General features: G+C 35.6%; 2 protein-coding genes across 2 annotated transcripts; one reads left to right on the forward strand and one right to left on the reverse strand.

Moving 5' to 3' along the window:
- The first annotated feature begins 554 nt into the window (after window positions 1–554).
- On the forward strand, window positions 555–3,878 carry VTC4 (Inositol monophosphatase family protein). Its single transcript, XM_086237063.1, has 12 exons — window positions 555–686; window positions 819–874; window positions 979–1,029; window positions 1,403–1,483; window positions 1,622–1,725; window positions 1,821–1,905; window positions 2,089–2,143; window positions 2,238–2,281; window positions 2,791–2,859; window positions 2,936–3,036; window positions 3,114–3,170; window positions 3,453–3,878. The coding sequence occupies exons 1-12, from the start codon at window positions 674–676 to the stop codon at window positions 3,547–3,549; spliced, it is 813 nt and encodes a 270-aa protein (XP_086093189.1). The 5' UTR covers window positions 555–673; the 3' UTR covers window positions 3,550–3,878.
- A 794-nt stretch (window positions 3,879–4,672) lies between these two features.
- Window positions 4,673–7,108, reverse strand: LOC147299776 (cytochrome b561 and DOMON domain-containing protein At4g17280-like). The gene is made up of 3 exons (XM_086237051.1): window positions 6,281–7,108; window positions 5,401–5,655; window positions 4,673–5,268 (listed from the first exon to the last, which is right to left on the reverse strand). The coding sequence occupies exons 1-3, from the start codon at window positions 6,908–6,910 to the stop codon at window positions 4,963–4,965; spliced, it is 1,191 nt and encodes a 396-aa protein (XP_086093177.1). The 5' UTR covers window positions 6,911–7,108; the 3' UTR covers window positions 4,673–4,962.
- Between the last annotated feature and the right edge of the window lie 7,361 nt (window positions 7,109–14,469).

Genomic DNA, 14,469 nt, shown 5'->3' on the forward strand with positions numbered 1-14,469 from the left:
ATAAGTTATAACGAATAAGTTTGTTTTTTCAACTTGGAAAAAAAATAAAAAGACGAGCAGAGTTTGTAATTTGAGTGTGTCTTGTAGTGAAAGGAGCATAGCTTTCTTTTCAAGCAAAATCAAAAGGGTCATGGGGTCCACAAGTGTACCAGAAAGTGTTGCCCATTTTCTCAGGTCGAGAATAAAAGGGTAGTTTTGTAATTTTAAGGGGCAGAGCTCTGGCTAGAGCATGTGGGTGTGAGAGTAGGACTTGTGACTAAATCTTGCATGGGGCATGCGGCAGCTCTCACATAAGGTGAGCCCACCGAAGACTCTCTCCAATCCTTCTACTGTTACTGTCACGACTCACGAGTGAACAACGAATAACGGTACATAGCATATTGGCAGCATATTCCATGCATCTCCCATCTATGGTAAGACCATGATGCCCTTTTACCATAAAGTGAATAAAATAATCCCTGGCATATTAGAAAAGGAATATTAAATGCCAGTAAATAAAAGGGGCATATACGTCTGACCAAAAAACAAGAAAAAAGGGGGCATATACGCTATGCCATAATGGCCTATATATATTTATGAGTCAGTCCCTTCATGTGGTACGTGAAAGTTCGGTAACAAAGCACAAACCAATCGTCATCATCACTCATCGACATCTACTAACACCGCCAAAAAAATGGCTGAAAATGGTAGGACCCCATCTCTCTCTTTCTTTTCATTGTTTAATTTTCAAGAGAATTCATGTGCTTCAATTACCGTCATTTCCTTTTTTCTTTTTCAAAATTAATTCTGAATTTGTTTTGCAAATTCTGTGGTTGTAGATTCGCTTGCTCAGTTCCTCGCCTCTGCAGTTGATGCAGCCAAGAAAGCTGGCCAGGTCAGTCCCCCCCAACTAAGTTTCACTCTTTTTTTTCTTTCTCATTTCTGATTAGCAGTTACTGAATTGAAGTCTGGTATCTGTATGTATGTGATTTATTGTAGCTAATTCGAAAAGGGTTCTACGAGATCAAACATGTGGAGCATAAAGGCCAGGTCTGATAAGTTTTCTCTTTCTAATTATTTAATCAAATGGGTGTTTAGCCAATTTGGGTTTTGAAAATTAATTGCTAGTGCAGAAATAGTGTAAGCATTTCAAGCGAAAGATCTAGAATTTAATTATTCCTCAAACAAACAAGACATATCAGTGAAAGATTTTTCAATAAGTTTTCGTCCCTTGGGAGCCAAATGCTGCATTGAGTTAAAAAGATGTATTTCTTAAATTATAGATTTGATAAATGAAAGTTAAGTAAAATTTAGAGATGGAAAATTTATATTATGTGGTTTGAGATAGCCAAGTATTATGTGGCCAAAGATATAGCAAACTACAATTTTAAAATTAAATCCTGCATTTTGTTGTGGAGTGCAGGTGGATTTGGTCACAGAAACTGATAAGGCATGTGAAGATCTCATATTTAATCATCTCAAGGAACTTTACCCCACACATAAGGTTAACTCTTTACCCTCTCTTTTCTACTAAATGTATCAACAAAGTTTTGTATTGGTGCTTAGAATAGCATTGCATCATCTCCTATGAGTAGTTCTGTTGTGCCCTTTTCTGAACTTTTGTAGTCGCTGTTCATTTTAGTTCATCGGGGAAGAAACTACTGCTGCTTGTGGTGTAACGGAGCTGACTGATGACCCCACATGGATAGTTGATCCCCTGGATGGAACAACTAACTTTGTGCATGGGTAAGATTCACTTCTTCTGTTGTAGATGATTGTTTCGTGTCTCTATGCTGATTGATCCCCATTGCTGTTATTGTCACAACATTATTGATTTGTAGGTTCCCCTTTGTCTGTGTTTCAATTGGTCTTACAATTGGAAAGATTCCTTTAGTTGGTGTTGTTTACAATCCAATAATTGATGAGGTAAGGATTCTTAGTGAACTCAAGTGATTAGCCATGACTTTTATTCTATTGGAGGTATAGAATTATGAATGGTCAGAATTATAAATTTTAGAGTGAATAACTTCTGAGGTGAACTATGAATATTTGTCCTTTAAGTAGTACTAGCTGAGGAAATTGTATTAACTGTGGGTCCATAATATGTAGCTTTTCACTGGCATACGTGGCGGAGGTGCATTTCTAAATGGAAAGCCTATAAAAGGTGACCCTGTCATTCTGTATATTGTTTCTTAATGATTTACAAAATTTCCTATCAATCTCTAAGAGCTTCATGCTTATGTTTTGAATTACTGCAGTATCATCTCAATCTGAACTTGTGAAGTCTCTCCTTGCATCTGAGGTTTGTGAATATTTGATAGAGTTAGAATGATGGATGATGGTGTATTATTGTTTTTACGTAATTTGCAGATTTGTTGTCCCCCCCCCCCTAAAAGAAAGAAAGATAAAAATTAAATGTAGATTGTAAGAGTAAATTACAGCACACAGCAAAGGTTTTACTTAAACAAAGAGGCTATAGAAAATTAGTAATATAGGATGCCCTAGGATCACAATGCAGTTACTTTGAACTTACGTTGAGATTAACAATTTATTAGATGCTCTATTCCTGTTTTGAAGACTAGCTTATCCCCTTCCCTCTTTCCCCCTTCCCGCCTCCCCTCCTCGAGAGGATTCTCTGTTTTGCCCTGCATAGCACCTGAATTTGTAAGAAAACAGATAGGTTGGAATGCATTTCATATTCATTATTTGCTCTTGCTCATGATATTTCAACTCTTTTTAGTCAAGAGTTAACGGGATAAATTCTACCTTTTAATCCCAAAAATCTGATCATAAGTTGTACCGAAAGAGCAGGTTGGAACAAAACGGGATAACTTAACAGTGGATGCTACTACAAGGAGGCTAAATAGCTTACTTTTTAAGGTAAAACCAGAACTTTCCAATAGTGATCTTCAGTTGTTTGGAATCCCAATTTTATATCAGCTTCTCTTTTGAGCAGGTGAGATCGCTTCGAATGAGTGGCTCTTGTGCTTTGAACCTATGTGGAATAGCATGTGGGAGGCTCGATCTATTTTATGAGCTCGGCTTTGGGGGTCCTTGGTATGAGATTATGATCTTCTATTATGCCAGTTAAGTTTAGCGGTAAGTGATTGACATTGGTTTTTCCTGTGCCTCAGGGATGTGGCAGGTGGTGCTGTGATTGTTACAGAAGCTGGAGGATCTGTGTATGATCCGTAAGTAACAAATTTCCTTTGCATTCTTTCTTCTTTCTGTTTTCCTAACGTTAGAGACGATAGGCATACTTCGATAGTACTTTTTTGACATGGTAGGTAAATAGTTTATCTTCAGCTTGTGGTCATTTACAAATTAATTAGAGTTGGAAATATAAGTGTTTTTCTTTGAAGTGTTCACTGCTGGCAGAGTGGCAGGTCAATAAATCTAACTTTTGTTAACAAATTTTAAACTTGCATGACATTTTACTTATGTCAAGAGTTGGTTGTGTTCTTTTGCATCAGATCTGGTAAGGACTTTGACATCACATCTCAAAGAGTCGCAGCATCAAACCCTTTGCTCAAGGATGGGTTTGTTAAGGCTTTGCTGGAATCAGAATGAGACAGCTTCTATCACTATATCTATCAAAACTTCTTAAGTCAAACATTTTTTTCTATGATTTATGATCTCATACCCTTGTTCTTATCTATGAAGCAGAAAATTTGCTACCTAATTTGATTATATGGGTCTAAGTACCCTTTGCGAAGAGAATATTGAAATTGTATTTACTATTTAGGGCTTAGGCAATGCCAAATTAGTTTTCGAACCTATTGAGATGTCACATGGTTGGTAACTTGCTCCAAATTATTGTATGCTAGTTCATAGGAAATTTCGTAAGTGAATATGATGTATCAAATATATGAAATGATGAATAGCTGACTGGTTCTTCATGGGATTGACTTGCAAAATAGTGAACGTAAAATCTGCTTGAGCCATGAGCCATTCTATTAAGCACACATAAAACTTGTTAAGTAGCTGAAATACATAGGTGAATCCTCAAATATGAAATTAATTTGAGTTGGTAATATAAGTGCTTTTCTTTGAAATGTGCTTTTCTTAGAATATTTGTCAATAACATCCATCTTTTTGTTAACAAAATTTAAAACATGCATGACATGTTATGTATAAGATTTTACTTATGTCAAGTATTGGTTGTATTCTTTTGCATTAGAACTGGTAAGGACTTTGACATCACATCCCAAAGAGTCGCAGCATCAAAACCTCTGCTTAAGGATTCATTTGTTAAGGCTTTGCTGGCATCGGAATGAGACAGCTTCTATCACTATATCATCAAATCTTTTAAGTTACACATTTTTCTATGATTCTCATCTCATTCCCCTGTTCTCATCTATGAAGCACTAATTTGCTACCTAATTTGAATATATGGGTCTAAGTACCCTTTGTGAAGAGAATATTGAATATTTGGGGCTTAGGCAACGCCAAATTAGGTCGAACCTATTGAGATGTCACATGGTTGGTAATTTGCTCTAAATTATTGTATGTCACATGCTTGAACCATTCTACTAAGACCTAAAATGTATGTTTGGTAAATCCTCAAATGTCAATACAGAGAGCACCACTCCAGCTGAAAACATTGGAGTTGATCCACCCCCAAAAGGAAGTGTGCTCTAAGGTTTTTCATGTGCAAAACAACTTTAGTAATGAAATGATATGGAAAAAAATATAGCAGGAGAAAATGTAAATATAAATGAGTAACAAACATATCAAATCTCTCAGGTAGCATGTGTAACACAAAGTCAAAGCAAGACTGCCCCAGAACTAAATTACCAAAGAATTAACCTCTAATCCACAACTCCCTCAGCACATACTGTCTCCTAACCACACCCATTCGATAAATATACAGAGGGTACAAGAACCTGTATACAGAAGGAAGATGAAAGAGGAGGAAGAAACTCAAAAGAACCATTTCCTCTCTCAGACAAAGTATTCTATACGTTCTGCACGCTATGGCCTCTAAGCACCGTAGCCATTGACACCATTGACACCATTCACGCCGTGCGATGGTGCCTTTTCCGATCTCTTCCTCTTCAGCACAACATACCATGTATAAGCTTCCAACAATGCAGCTTGGACACCCAAAGCAATGATGAGGCCAATGTATGAATTTTTCCAGTTCTTGTTAGGTTTCAAGATGTCGAACCCTTCGAAAATGTTAACGATGCTAAGGATGATAACAGCATACCCAGTCAGATGGTGGTAGACGTTCCAGTAGAATCTGAATTTGTGATCTTTGTTGGGTCTCAGAAGCAAAGCAAACACCTACATTCAAATTCAAAGCTTTCACTTAGTATGCTAGGACAATAACAAATAGTACCATTGCAAAATTGTTCAATAACATGTCTATGTGCTTTAGTGTTTAGATAATAGGGTGAGAACATTTTATTTGAATACCTGAAGTGTTCCAAGGCAGAAAAGGGCAATCCCAATGGTTCTGTGTTTGTCATATTGTAAACCTTTTGAATCGCTGCCAAGTTTAAGACCAGTGGCCCATCCAGCAACACCAACAATGTATGCTGAGGTTTGGCAAGTGGCATGAACATAAAACCATGCAGGGTCTGCGGATTTGAACACCTTCAAGTACCTTGCTACCATGGCACCAAAAGGCATCAAGATACCCCAACTCACTGCATTCAGGATTCCATGGATCTGCAATTTATTTTACAATGATGCTAACAAGTTAGGGTTGACAAATTCTGAAAGCCTTCGAGACATTTCGAAAGGAGGATTGCATTCTATATATGATATTAAATACCTCAAAGGCCTTACAAGAGGAAAAAATTTTGGCAAGTATTTAAGAAAATATCTTCAAACTAGATAAGGATGAACAGGAAAACCGATTCCAAATTATACAAGTTAGAGTTGACTAATTCTGATGATGGACTTAACTAACCAGCATCTAAAAGCCTTTTGAGACATTTCAAAAGGAGGATTATATTCTATATATACTGAAAAATATCTCAAGGCCTTACAGAGCAAGAAGGAAAATTGTGAATTACAATTTGCAAATAGCCAAATACCATTTATGTGGCTCAACAAGGAAATTTTTAAAGAAAATGTCTTAAAGCAGGAAAAGGATGAACATGAAAACAGATTCCCAATTATACAATTAAAGATTAATTTATAAGGATTCTTCTAATATTTTAACATATAGTACCCCAACTAAGATTTCTTTCTTTTTTATCTAGAAAAAACCTTGACTTACAGAGCAAAGAACATGAAAACAGAGCAAACCCAGTAAAGAAAATTACAAAATTTGGTTGGAATTTCTTACGTTTCTGTTTCTAACAACTGAACTGCCTCCTCCGGTTGAAGCGGTCTGTCCAGAAAGCAAATCCAAAGTCCCCTTGGAATTGAGATTGGCCGATAAGCTGGCATGACTCACGGGTTTGTCACTAGAAAGTGGACCCTGTTGCCAAACCTGAAGTATTGTGGTTGAATTGGTTGGAAGTGCCCATGTCCCAAATATGGTCATCTCACTGTTCACATACTCGGCTGTCAAATCAGTCACCTCATAACTCAAAGTGCCCTCCGCTAAATCGGTGCTTAACCCTTGAATCGGAGCCCTGTAGACTCTGGTGGTTCCATTAGACAGTTGAAAAGCAACAAGGGATTGTGCTCCAATCATGGCTTGGCTTGCACTTAGGCTTGGATTGATGGCCCAGGCGACCCAGGTGGCGGATGAGACCCCAGTCTGTCTGTATGCCATTTCAAGCTTCCCAGTGGACTGGTCAAAGCTCCAATGGAGAAAAGAGTTGAGGTATGAAAGGTCACTGCAGGAGTTGAAGGCCTTGTTGCTTGTGAATTTGTAGGATGAACAAGTTTGGGCATAGGATGATGGTAAAGAACACAGAGAGAGCAACACAAAGAAACCAATTACAAGCCTCAACATGCTTGCAGCCATGGTTGTTGTGCAAGGGACTTGTAAATCTGAATTGGGTATTTCAAGAGAATCAAAGAGAACAACAACTTGGGAAGGCTAAGAGAAATGGAGGGTGTTCTTATAAGACTTGGTGGTGTAAGGTTGTTGGGGGAAGGTTCTGTATTTCACAAAGTGGTTTGAACTTTGAACTTGATTTTCTAATATTTGTTTTGTTTGTTTTGTTTTCAAAGAAGAATAATATTATAAACGTCTGTGTGGTTTGGAGAACCACCTGCCCTTTTCACACACACCTGCCTTGTTGGCCCAACCTCTTGTTCATTCAACGTTTCAACTTTCAACAGCAACAGGACATGTGGCTTTCCAAACTCATTTCGATTGGTGATTAAGGAATCATAGAGAGGGATAGATAGTTTGGTCGGCTCTCTCCAAAGTCTTTTTAACGCGGTGAAAACAAACACGGAAAATTAAAACGAATACTAATTGAAAATAGAAACTGAAAATTACTATTTTGACCCTGAAATTGTCCTACATCACTTTGACTCTCACATGAGTTTGTTGTTTGCCAATTCTTTGTTTTCTACGTCTCTAATTGAATGTAAGGTATGAGAATTAAAATGAGAGATAGATGCATATGTAACTTATGATAATTAAAGCTGTTTGAGTTTTGATTAATTGGACAAAGCGGTTACAGGAATGGTTGTTGGAGTGTAATTAAGCACCCCTACATATACATGAAAATAGGGGAACATCAAATAAATTAAAGGAAACATCTTTGTACCTCAACACCACAAAATAAGGGTCGATTGTTACATGGGTTTGGTAATTATGTCTCACTACACTCTTGGCATGGTTCCTCTCTTTTTGGAAATTTTTTTTCTTTCAATTTTTGTAATCTTACATATTGGTTTTTACTATTTTGTCCCTTAATAATTAAATTGTCTTTCATTAAAGATAAGCTCAATTTTTCTTATTAAATTAAACTCTGTAAGGTCTTGCTAAATTAATGACATCAAAATTGTTATGACATTATCTCACTCTATACGTCTCATTTATGTTATGAATACTATTATACATATAATTATTCTCATGTTCAGATGTTTGGAAGTTCAAAATTTCCAAACTTTGTACTAATTCAATGGTTGGATTGGTCCACGCCTAGAATTTATGTTCGCAGAGACCCAGAAGCCTGGTTGCTTTAATCGGAAGCTTTTTTCCCCAATTTTTTTATCTCATTCTGAACATGGTTGACCAACACGTGAATTCGCAATTGTCATTTCGAAATTTACATCCGTATAAGAGCATGGCTGATCATACATACATATATATATATGTGTATTCTGTTAAATAGTTTTTAATTTAGGCTTTTAGCTTTAATTTTAATATGATGAGGTGTTTATTATGTAATGAGTTTAATATATATTTTATGAGATAACTAAAGCCTCCAGCCACCTCCAGGAAAATAGCAAGCCAATGATAGCATGATAGAGTGCGTGAGAGTAACAAAAGTCAAAGCGACTGACTCAGTCAAATGTTCCATGAGACACGCTACATTGCGCGTTGAATCGTCGATACAACTCCTCCGTCAATTGACTCACTCTCACTACTGTAGCTGCTACATCGTGGATTGTACTGCCTCGGCGACTGGGCCATCAAACGATGCGTTTCGTACTTTTCGCTTGTTGCCTTGTTGGAGTCGTACGACAACAAGAGGATAGGGAATGGTCGAGATTAGGTTTATGGTTGAGCAGAGCAGGTAACAACCTTGAAGCTTCCTCTGCATCTGCCGCCTCTGCCTCCCTGGTCAAACCAACTCCCAAACGACCGCGTATATGTCACGGCGCGGGACCCACACCCGTTTCTTGAACAGGTGGCCTAATCACAACTCACAACTCAAAAAGCAGGAACCCGTTCCAGCATCATCTGCATTTGTCTTCATATGTCGCCGCTGTATCTTGTCGTTTCTTCTATCGTCGGCTCCGCTGGTTGTCCACCTGTTTCCCCAAAACACGGCGATATTATTCCCATGAGCTAATTAAATAAATTTGGGACTTCGATTTGTTTATAAAAAAGTAGTATTAAAAAATTAATTAATCCTCTAGGCTGTTTTTTTTTATTATATTTGGTCGATACGTACACAATTTAGTGAGGAATGAATATCTTTTGATCAGCACAAACGACAAGTACACAGTAGAGAATCTGTGCCAATCCAGTATGATATATGTGTGTCAAAGAATCTCACAAACCTTAACCGTTTGTCCTGCTAGCTGTGCATTCCTATATATTATGTTCCTGCACAATATATTTATAAATTAATCTCGATCGTTAATAGTTTATAAGTACTATGCATATTTCTATTAATTAATTAACTTGCGTGCAACATGTGGTTTGTGAAACAGTGGAGAGAGAAAGAGAGAAATAGGAGAGGAGAGAGAGGATACCACAGCTGGTATCCTGGAGCAGGTAAGTCCCTCTCCATACATATATATGTGTGTGTTTATCTCAATTATTGAAGCGAAATTTAAGATTGCATTTACTGAAGGTCTATGTATAACTATATATAACTATTTGTATATACCTTGATTTAAGGTAAGCTCATGTGAACACTGATCATATATATTAGGGCAGTACGAAACTGCCCCTGCAGGATTTGTAGAGAAGAGAAGTCTGAGCTTGTTGGAAGTGATTTGAGTGTTGAGACATTATGTCCACTCTTATATTAATTTTAATTTTAATTTTATGAATCCATAAATAATTCAATTTAAACTAATATATATATATATGTATCTATGTATATATGCCTGATAATTCTTAATTTGTTTATGAACAAGCAGGTCTAGTCAACCCATTTACGAGTAGTACTTTTCTTATGTTACATCTGGCTAATTAATTGAAATAAAATATATAGATATAAAAGCATCATTAAATAATGTCATATTATATCTCTTGCAATACCAATAACTCATTGTTTCGGTTAATGTGGACTCTCCAAAGTCAAAAGGCACAAAAATATATGGGGTACGTGTTTTATATTCATGGTTTGATTAAGTGTATTACATGAAAGGCACAAGACAACTAAGCATTCAAAAGAAATATTGAGAAGTGGAAATTTGTTCTTCTTTTCTTCTTCTTGTTCAAAAAGCAAAAAAAATCAATTTATGCAAATGCTGTAGGTATAATAGGTACGGAGATTGAATTAAAGTAGTCAACGTCAATGACTCAATATATATGGAGCATTCTGTACGTACTCAAGTCAATTAAAATATTCGTAAAACAATCATGTAGGTTTTGGTTGGTAGCTTTCTCTATCAACACGTGTAGTCAAGAGAGAAAAAAAACGTTCATTACATTCACATAAAAGGATCAGAGTGTCTTTGCAAGTACATCTCCTCGGCTCTCATGTTTTAGGACTCAAGATCACTCATTAAAGATTTATGCATAAAAAAAATTATACACAAACCTTTAATCACTCATTAAAGATAAAAACGTTCATACATTGTTGCTGTTGAAAACGTCTCGATTACGTATATGGCCAAGACTGCAATAATATCAAGTCATGTTTTTAAGATGCACGAGTATGGCACCACATGGCCGAAGGTCGAGTGTAGAATGGGAAAAATGAAGCTAGTTCGTGGAAAAGTTCTGACTTCTTACCAATTGATTGTTCAGTCAAGAAGGAACGAGTAAGTTAGCTTAGGTTCTTTTTTCTGCCTAGGGTGCTAGGACATGATCACTAGCTAGTCGTGATTAATTAATGATTTTAGTGTGGTCGAATTCGACAGTTTGCTCAACTGGATTCAGATCAAGTGTGCAAATTAATAAAAGCAATAAACTTTATTTAAGAAAGTAAACTTGATTCGATTAACTTATATATGGCTGGTAAACAATTCTTGAACAATTGTTATTTTAACCACAACCTAACCATGAGAGTACATAGAAGAGAAATGTAAGTAACAACAAAACATGAAATCGATATTAATTAAGAAATGACTTTCTTAGCAGAGCTTACAAACAAGATGAAATGCTAAAATTAAAGGAAACATAGATCAAATAGATATTTTGGGCGAGTATCATGAAGGAAATTCTTCAAGACATGATGCTTGATCTGGGGTAATTCTCAAAGGAATTGTTAGGTTGTTGATTTGGCAAAAAGTCCTTCTGTTGATACCCATCAGATTATCGAGCAGAACTACCTCCACACAGTGACCAATGAACTCCTGACCAGGGCCGGCTTTTAGGGGGGGTGCACCTGTGCGATCGCACAGGGCCCCCAATTTTGGAGGGCCCCAAAATATTAGGCCCAGATATATGTATATATTTAATTTTTTTATTATTATTCTAATTAAACCAATAAGCCCAACCTCCCATATTACAATTTTTTTTTTTTCAATGGATAATATCTACGAGACATATTCTCTTTCACTTTCGTGTCTCTCTCTATTCTCTCTATTCTATATCGAAGTTTTCCAAAATCCTTCATTCTAGTGTGTTTAATCTCATGATTCTCATCTTGCATGTTTCAATAATCAAACTTAGAACTCCTCTTTGCCTCTTTGGTTCCTTTTCCTTGGTTTATTTTATTGTTTATCTATTTGATTTGGTAATGAGTTGGGTGCCATCCCCTCTAGACCTTTCTTCAAGACAATATTAAAATTTTAAACCCCTAAATTAGTTGCAGGTATATTCTTTTCTTTATTAACTAATGAATTTTTTTATTCTTTTGGTTTTGGGTTTATTTATTTTGGAGTTGTGCAAAATAAATTAAATAATCACTATTTTATTATCTTAATTGCAGTTGAGAAGTGAGAAAGCTGAAATCATACAATTAATATGTAAGAAAAGGCCTAATTTTTTTTAATTGGCACAGGGCCTCCTAAATTTTTGAGACGGCCCTGCTCCTGACCTTGTGGCACAGAACTAGCGAATGGTCAAATCCTTGGAAAACCACCTTGGTGGCCAACCCTCAAAGCAACTGACCCCAAAAACCTTAGGTGAGCCATACCACATTACCACATGCACCTTAGCTAAGGATGAACACATGAGACATCACCAACTCGCCATGTGGTTATGACCCGAAAAGCACATAGACCAACCCGCACCACAAGGGATTCGGGTCAACTCCCACGTGGCGGCATTAGATAGGTCCACTTGCCTCCAAGGGAAGACCTTATTCCCTATAAATAGTCCCCACATTTACTCAGGTAAGGTGAGACACATTTATTACTCTCACCATTTGCCATTAGGCCCTCCACACTGGGCCAGTGAGTGTGTTTGCCACATCTATTTATGGATATCAAGTGCTACTTACTAGAGCAAAAAAGTGAGTGTGATACTCATTTGATGTCCATACCCACGTGATGAAGAGAGCAGAGAAAGGATGCATGACAAAAGTGGCTGACAGCAGCACAGACACATGCCCCGTGTGGCAACATGAAAAGTCAAACACGTCACCAAATACGTGCCACGCATGAATGGCCCAGATTTTTTAGCTATTAGAGATCAACGGCCGGCTGTCAACAGGAAAATTTTTGAACTACTGGCAATCGACTTTGTCAGGCCCATCAACGGCTTTTGTTGTTTGTCTGTTGGAGATCAACGACTAGATATATTTGTCCGTTAGATTTCTGCTATTTAATTCATAAACACCAAGTATCTTACTAGTATTTTTCAATTTAAACAAAAAAATTTACTATTAACCTTGTTTCAATTTTTTATTTTGATTTTGATGGTGAAATTGGATAAAAAAATTAAAAAATTTGATAGAAAATAGAATGACATCAAAGACTATTTGATTTATTAAACAATAATAAAAACTTAAAATAATTAAAATAATTAATTGGACCGGCCTGACCCGACAATAGCCCGACATGACCCATTATTAGATGGGTCATAAGCCATAATGAACTTAAGGTTTAAAATAATTGATCTGGCCCGTTGTACATCTTTGATCATGATAACATATGAATGATGCATGCATTTCGAATTGGTGGAGTTGGTGAGATTATTGCCAATACATTGATCCATATCTCAGCTAAGCAAATATTAACAATTCTTTAATTAATTTCTATTCACCAGAAAAAGACAATGTGTATGGTATATTAGAAGCCTATAAGGGTGATTTGAGTGTGTTTTATATATTAATTGCCCAATTGGTAAGCGGTTTTGCATTGACCAAGCTATAAATTAAAGGGGCTAGCGAGCTTCATCAACTTTATGGGATTTCGTACAAGGATTACTCTTTACACAATTCAATCGGATTTAGCCCCAAATATTAATTTTAAATAGAAACCTAACTCAATAATTTTTTAGTTAATATGTAAGGTCCAAATTCAAAATTTGAAGCCACATAGAACAACTAGATCAAAGACAAATATGGCATGGTTATTTACACATTATGCCATTTAGTAGTTAATGCTAGACAAATCCCTCAACTTTAGGGACTAGTCGTTAATTGTTACAGCTTTGATACGTTTCTCAATAATATTTGTATTGTAGGTTCCTTAGTATATATGTATATGTATATAAGGTATTTTACAAAGTCAAATTTCAAAATTTAATCGACATGTGGGTTAATTGTAATTTGCTAGTGTAGGTGTTTTAGTTGATGTAGGCTCCTTAGTTATGTTTTAGGTTATTTAGTATATAAAATTTTTCTTACGAACATAAATTTCAAAACTTAATTGGTGTAGGTTCTTTAGTTATGTTCTTGGTTCCTTATTATATAGGATTTTTTTTTATATTTAGTACCTGAACTTTGACCATTGTCTTAATGTGGTACTTAAACTTTTATTTGTCCTAATTGAGTACCTAAACTTTTATTTTGTGTCTAATAGGTACCAAAATGAATTTCTGTTAAAATTATCAACAAAAGTTAGGGGCAATATAGTCATTTCAAAAAATTTATATTTATATTTTAATTTTAATTTTTAATTTTTTTGTTTGTTATGTGTTTTTTTTTAATAATTTTAAACATATAAAGAAAATAATTAAAATATACTTTGACTATATTGCCCCTAATTTTTATTGACAATTTTAACAAAAATTCATTTTGGTACCTATTAGACACAAAATAAAAGTTTAGGTACTCAATTGGGACAAATAAAAGTTTAGGTACCACATTAAGATAAGGGTCAAAGTTTAGGTACTAAATATGAAATAAACCCTATTATATATTTACAAAGTCAAATTCTAAAGCTTAATTGATTTGTTTGGTGTAGGTGTCTTATCTGGTGTAGCCTAGGTGCCTTGTTTGGTCACGTAGGTGTTATTTGCTGTAAGTTAATTTTATTTATAATTTTGGAGTTTTTTTATCTGTTTATTATTGTATGACTGCATGAAGCGTTCAAACAATAAATTATAAGCATTTAAAGCACAAAACATGCATTTAATTTAAAACACCTGGTGAATAGTCAAGTGGTGAAATTAGTATAAAATGGGGTTGAGGGCATAGGAGGAATTTACAAAATCTGAAATTTGAAAATAGAAAGTGGAGTGAATTGGTAAATAATCGAAGGGATTTAAATATATAAAAATAATGACATGAGTTTTAATGGAAGAAACATATATTGCATGTAGATTTCTCT

Source organism: Dryas octopetala, chromosome 1 (assembly GCF_963921425.1).
Source record: "Dryas octopetala chromosome 1, drDryOcto1.1, whole genome shotgun sequence".
Lineage (NCBI taxonomy): Eukaryota > Viridiplantae > Streptophyta > Magnoliopsida > Rosales > Rosaceae > Dryas > Dryas octopetala.

What these genes read in the sequence shown, in the direction of transcription:
- VTC4 (XM_086237063.1), top strand. An exon ending in CAGCCAAGAAAGCTGGCCAG is followed by an intron (nt 875 to 978) that starts GTCAGTCCCCCC and finishes GATTTATTGTAG; the next exon opens with CTAATTCGAAAAGGGTTCTA. An exon ending in ACAACTAACTTTGTGCATGG is followed by an intron (nt 1,726 to 1,820) that starts GTAAGATTCACT and finishes ATTGATTTGTAG; the next exon opens with GTTCCCCTTTGTCTGTGTTT.
- LOC147299776 (XM_086237051.1), bottom strand. Translation starts at nt 6,910, where the DNA reads ATGGCTGCAAGCATGTTGAGGCTTGTAATTGGTTTCTTTGTGTTGCTC. An exon ending in CAGTTGTTAGAAACAGAAAC is followed by an intron (nt 5,656 to 6,280) that starts GTAAGAAATTCC and finishes AATAAATTGCAG; the next exon opens with ATCCATGGAATCCTGAATGC. An exon ending in TCTGCCTTGGAACACTTCAG is followed by an intron (nt 5,269 to 5,400) that starts GTATTCAAATAA and finishes ATTTGAATGTAG; the next exon opens with GTGTTTGCTTTGCTTCTGAG.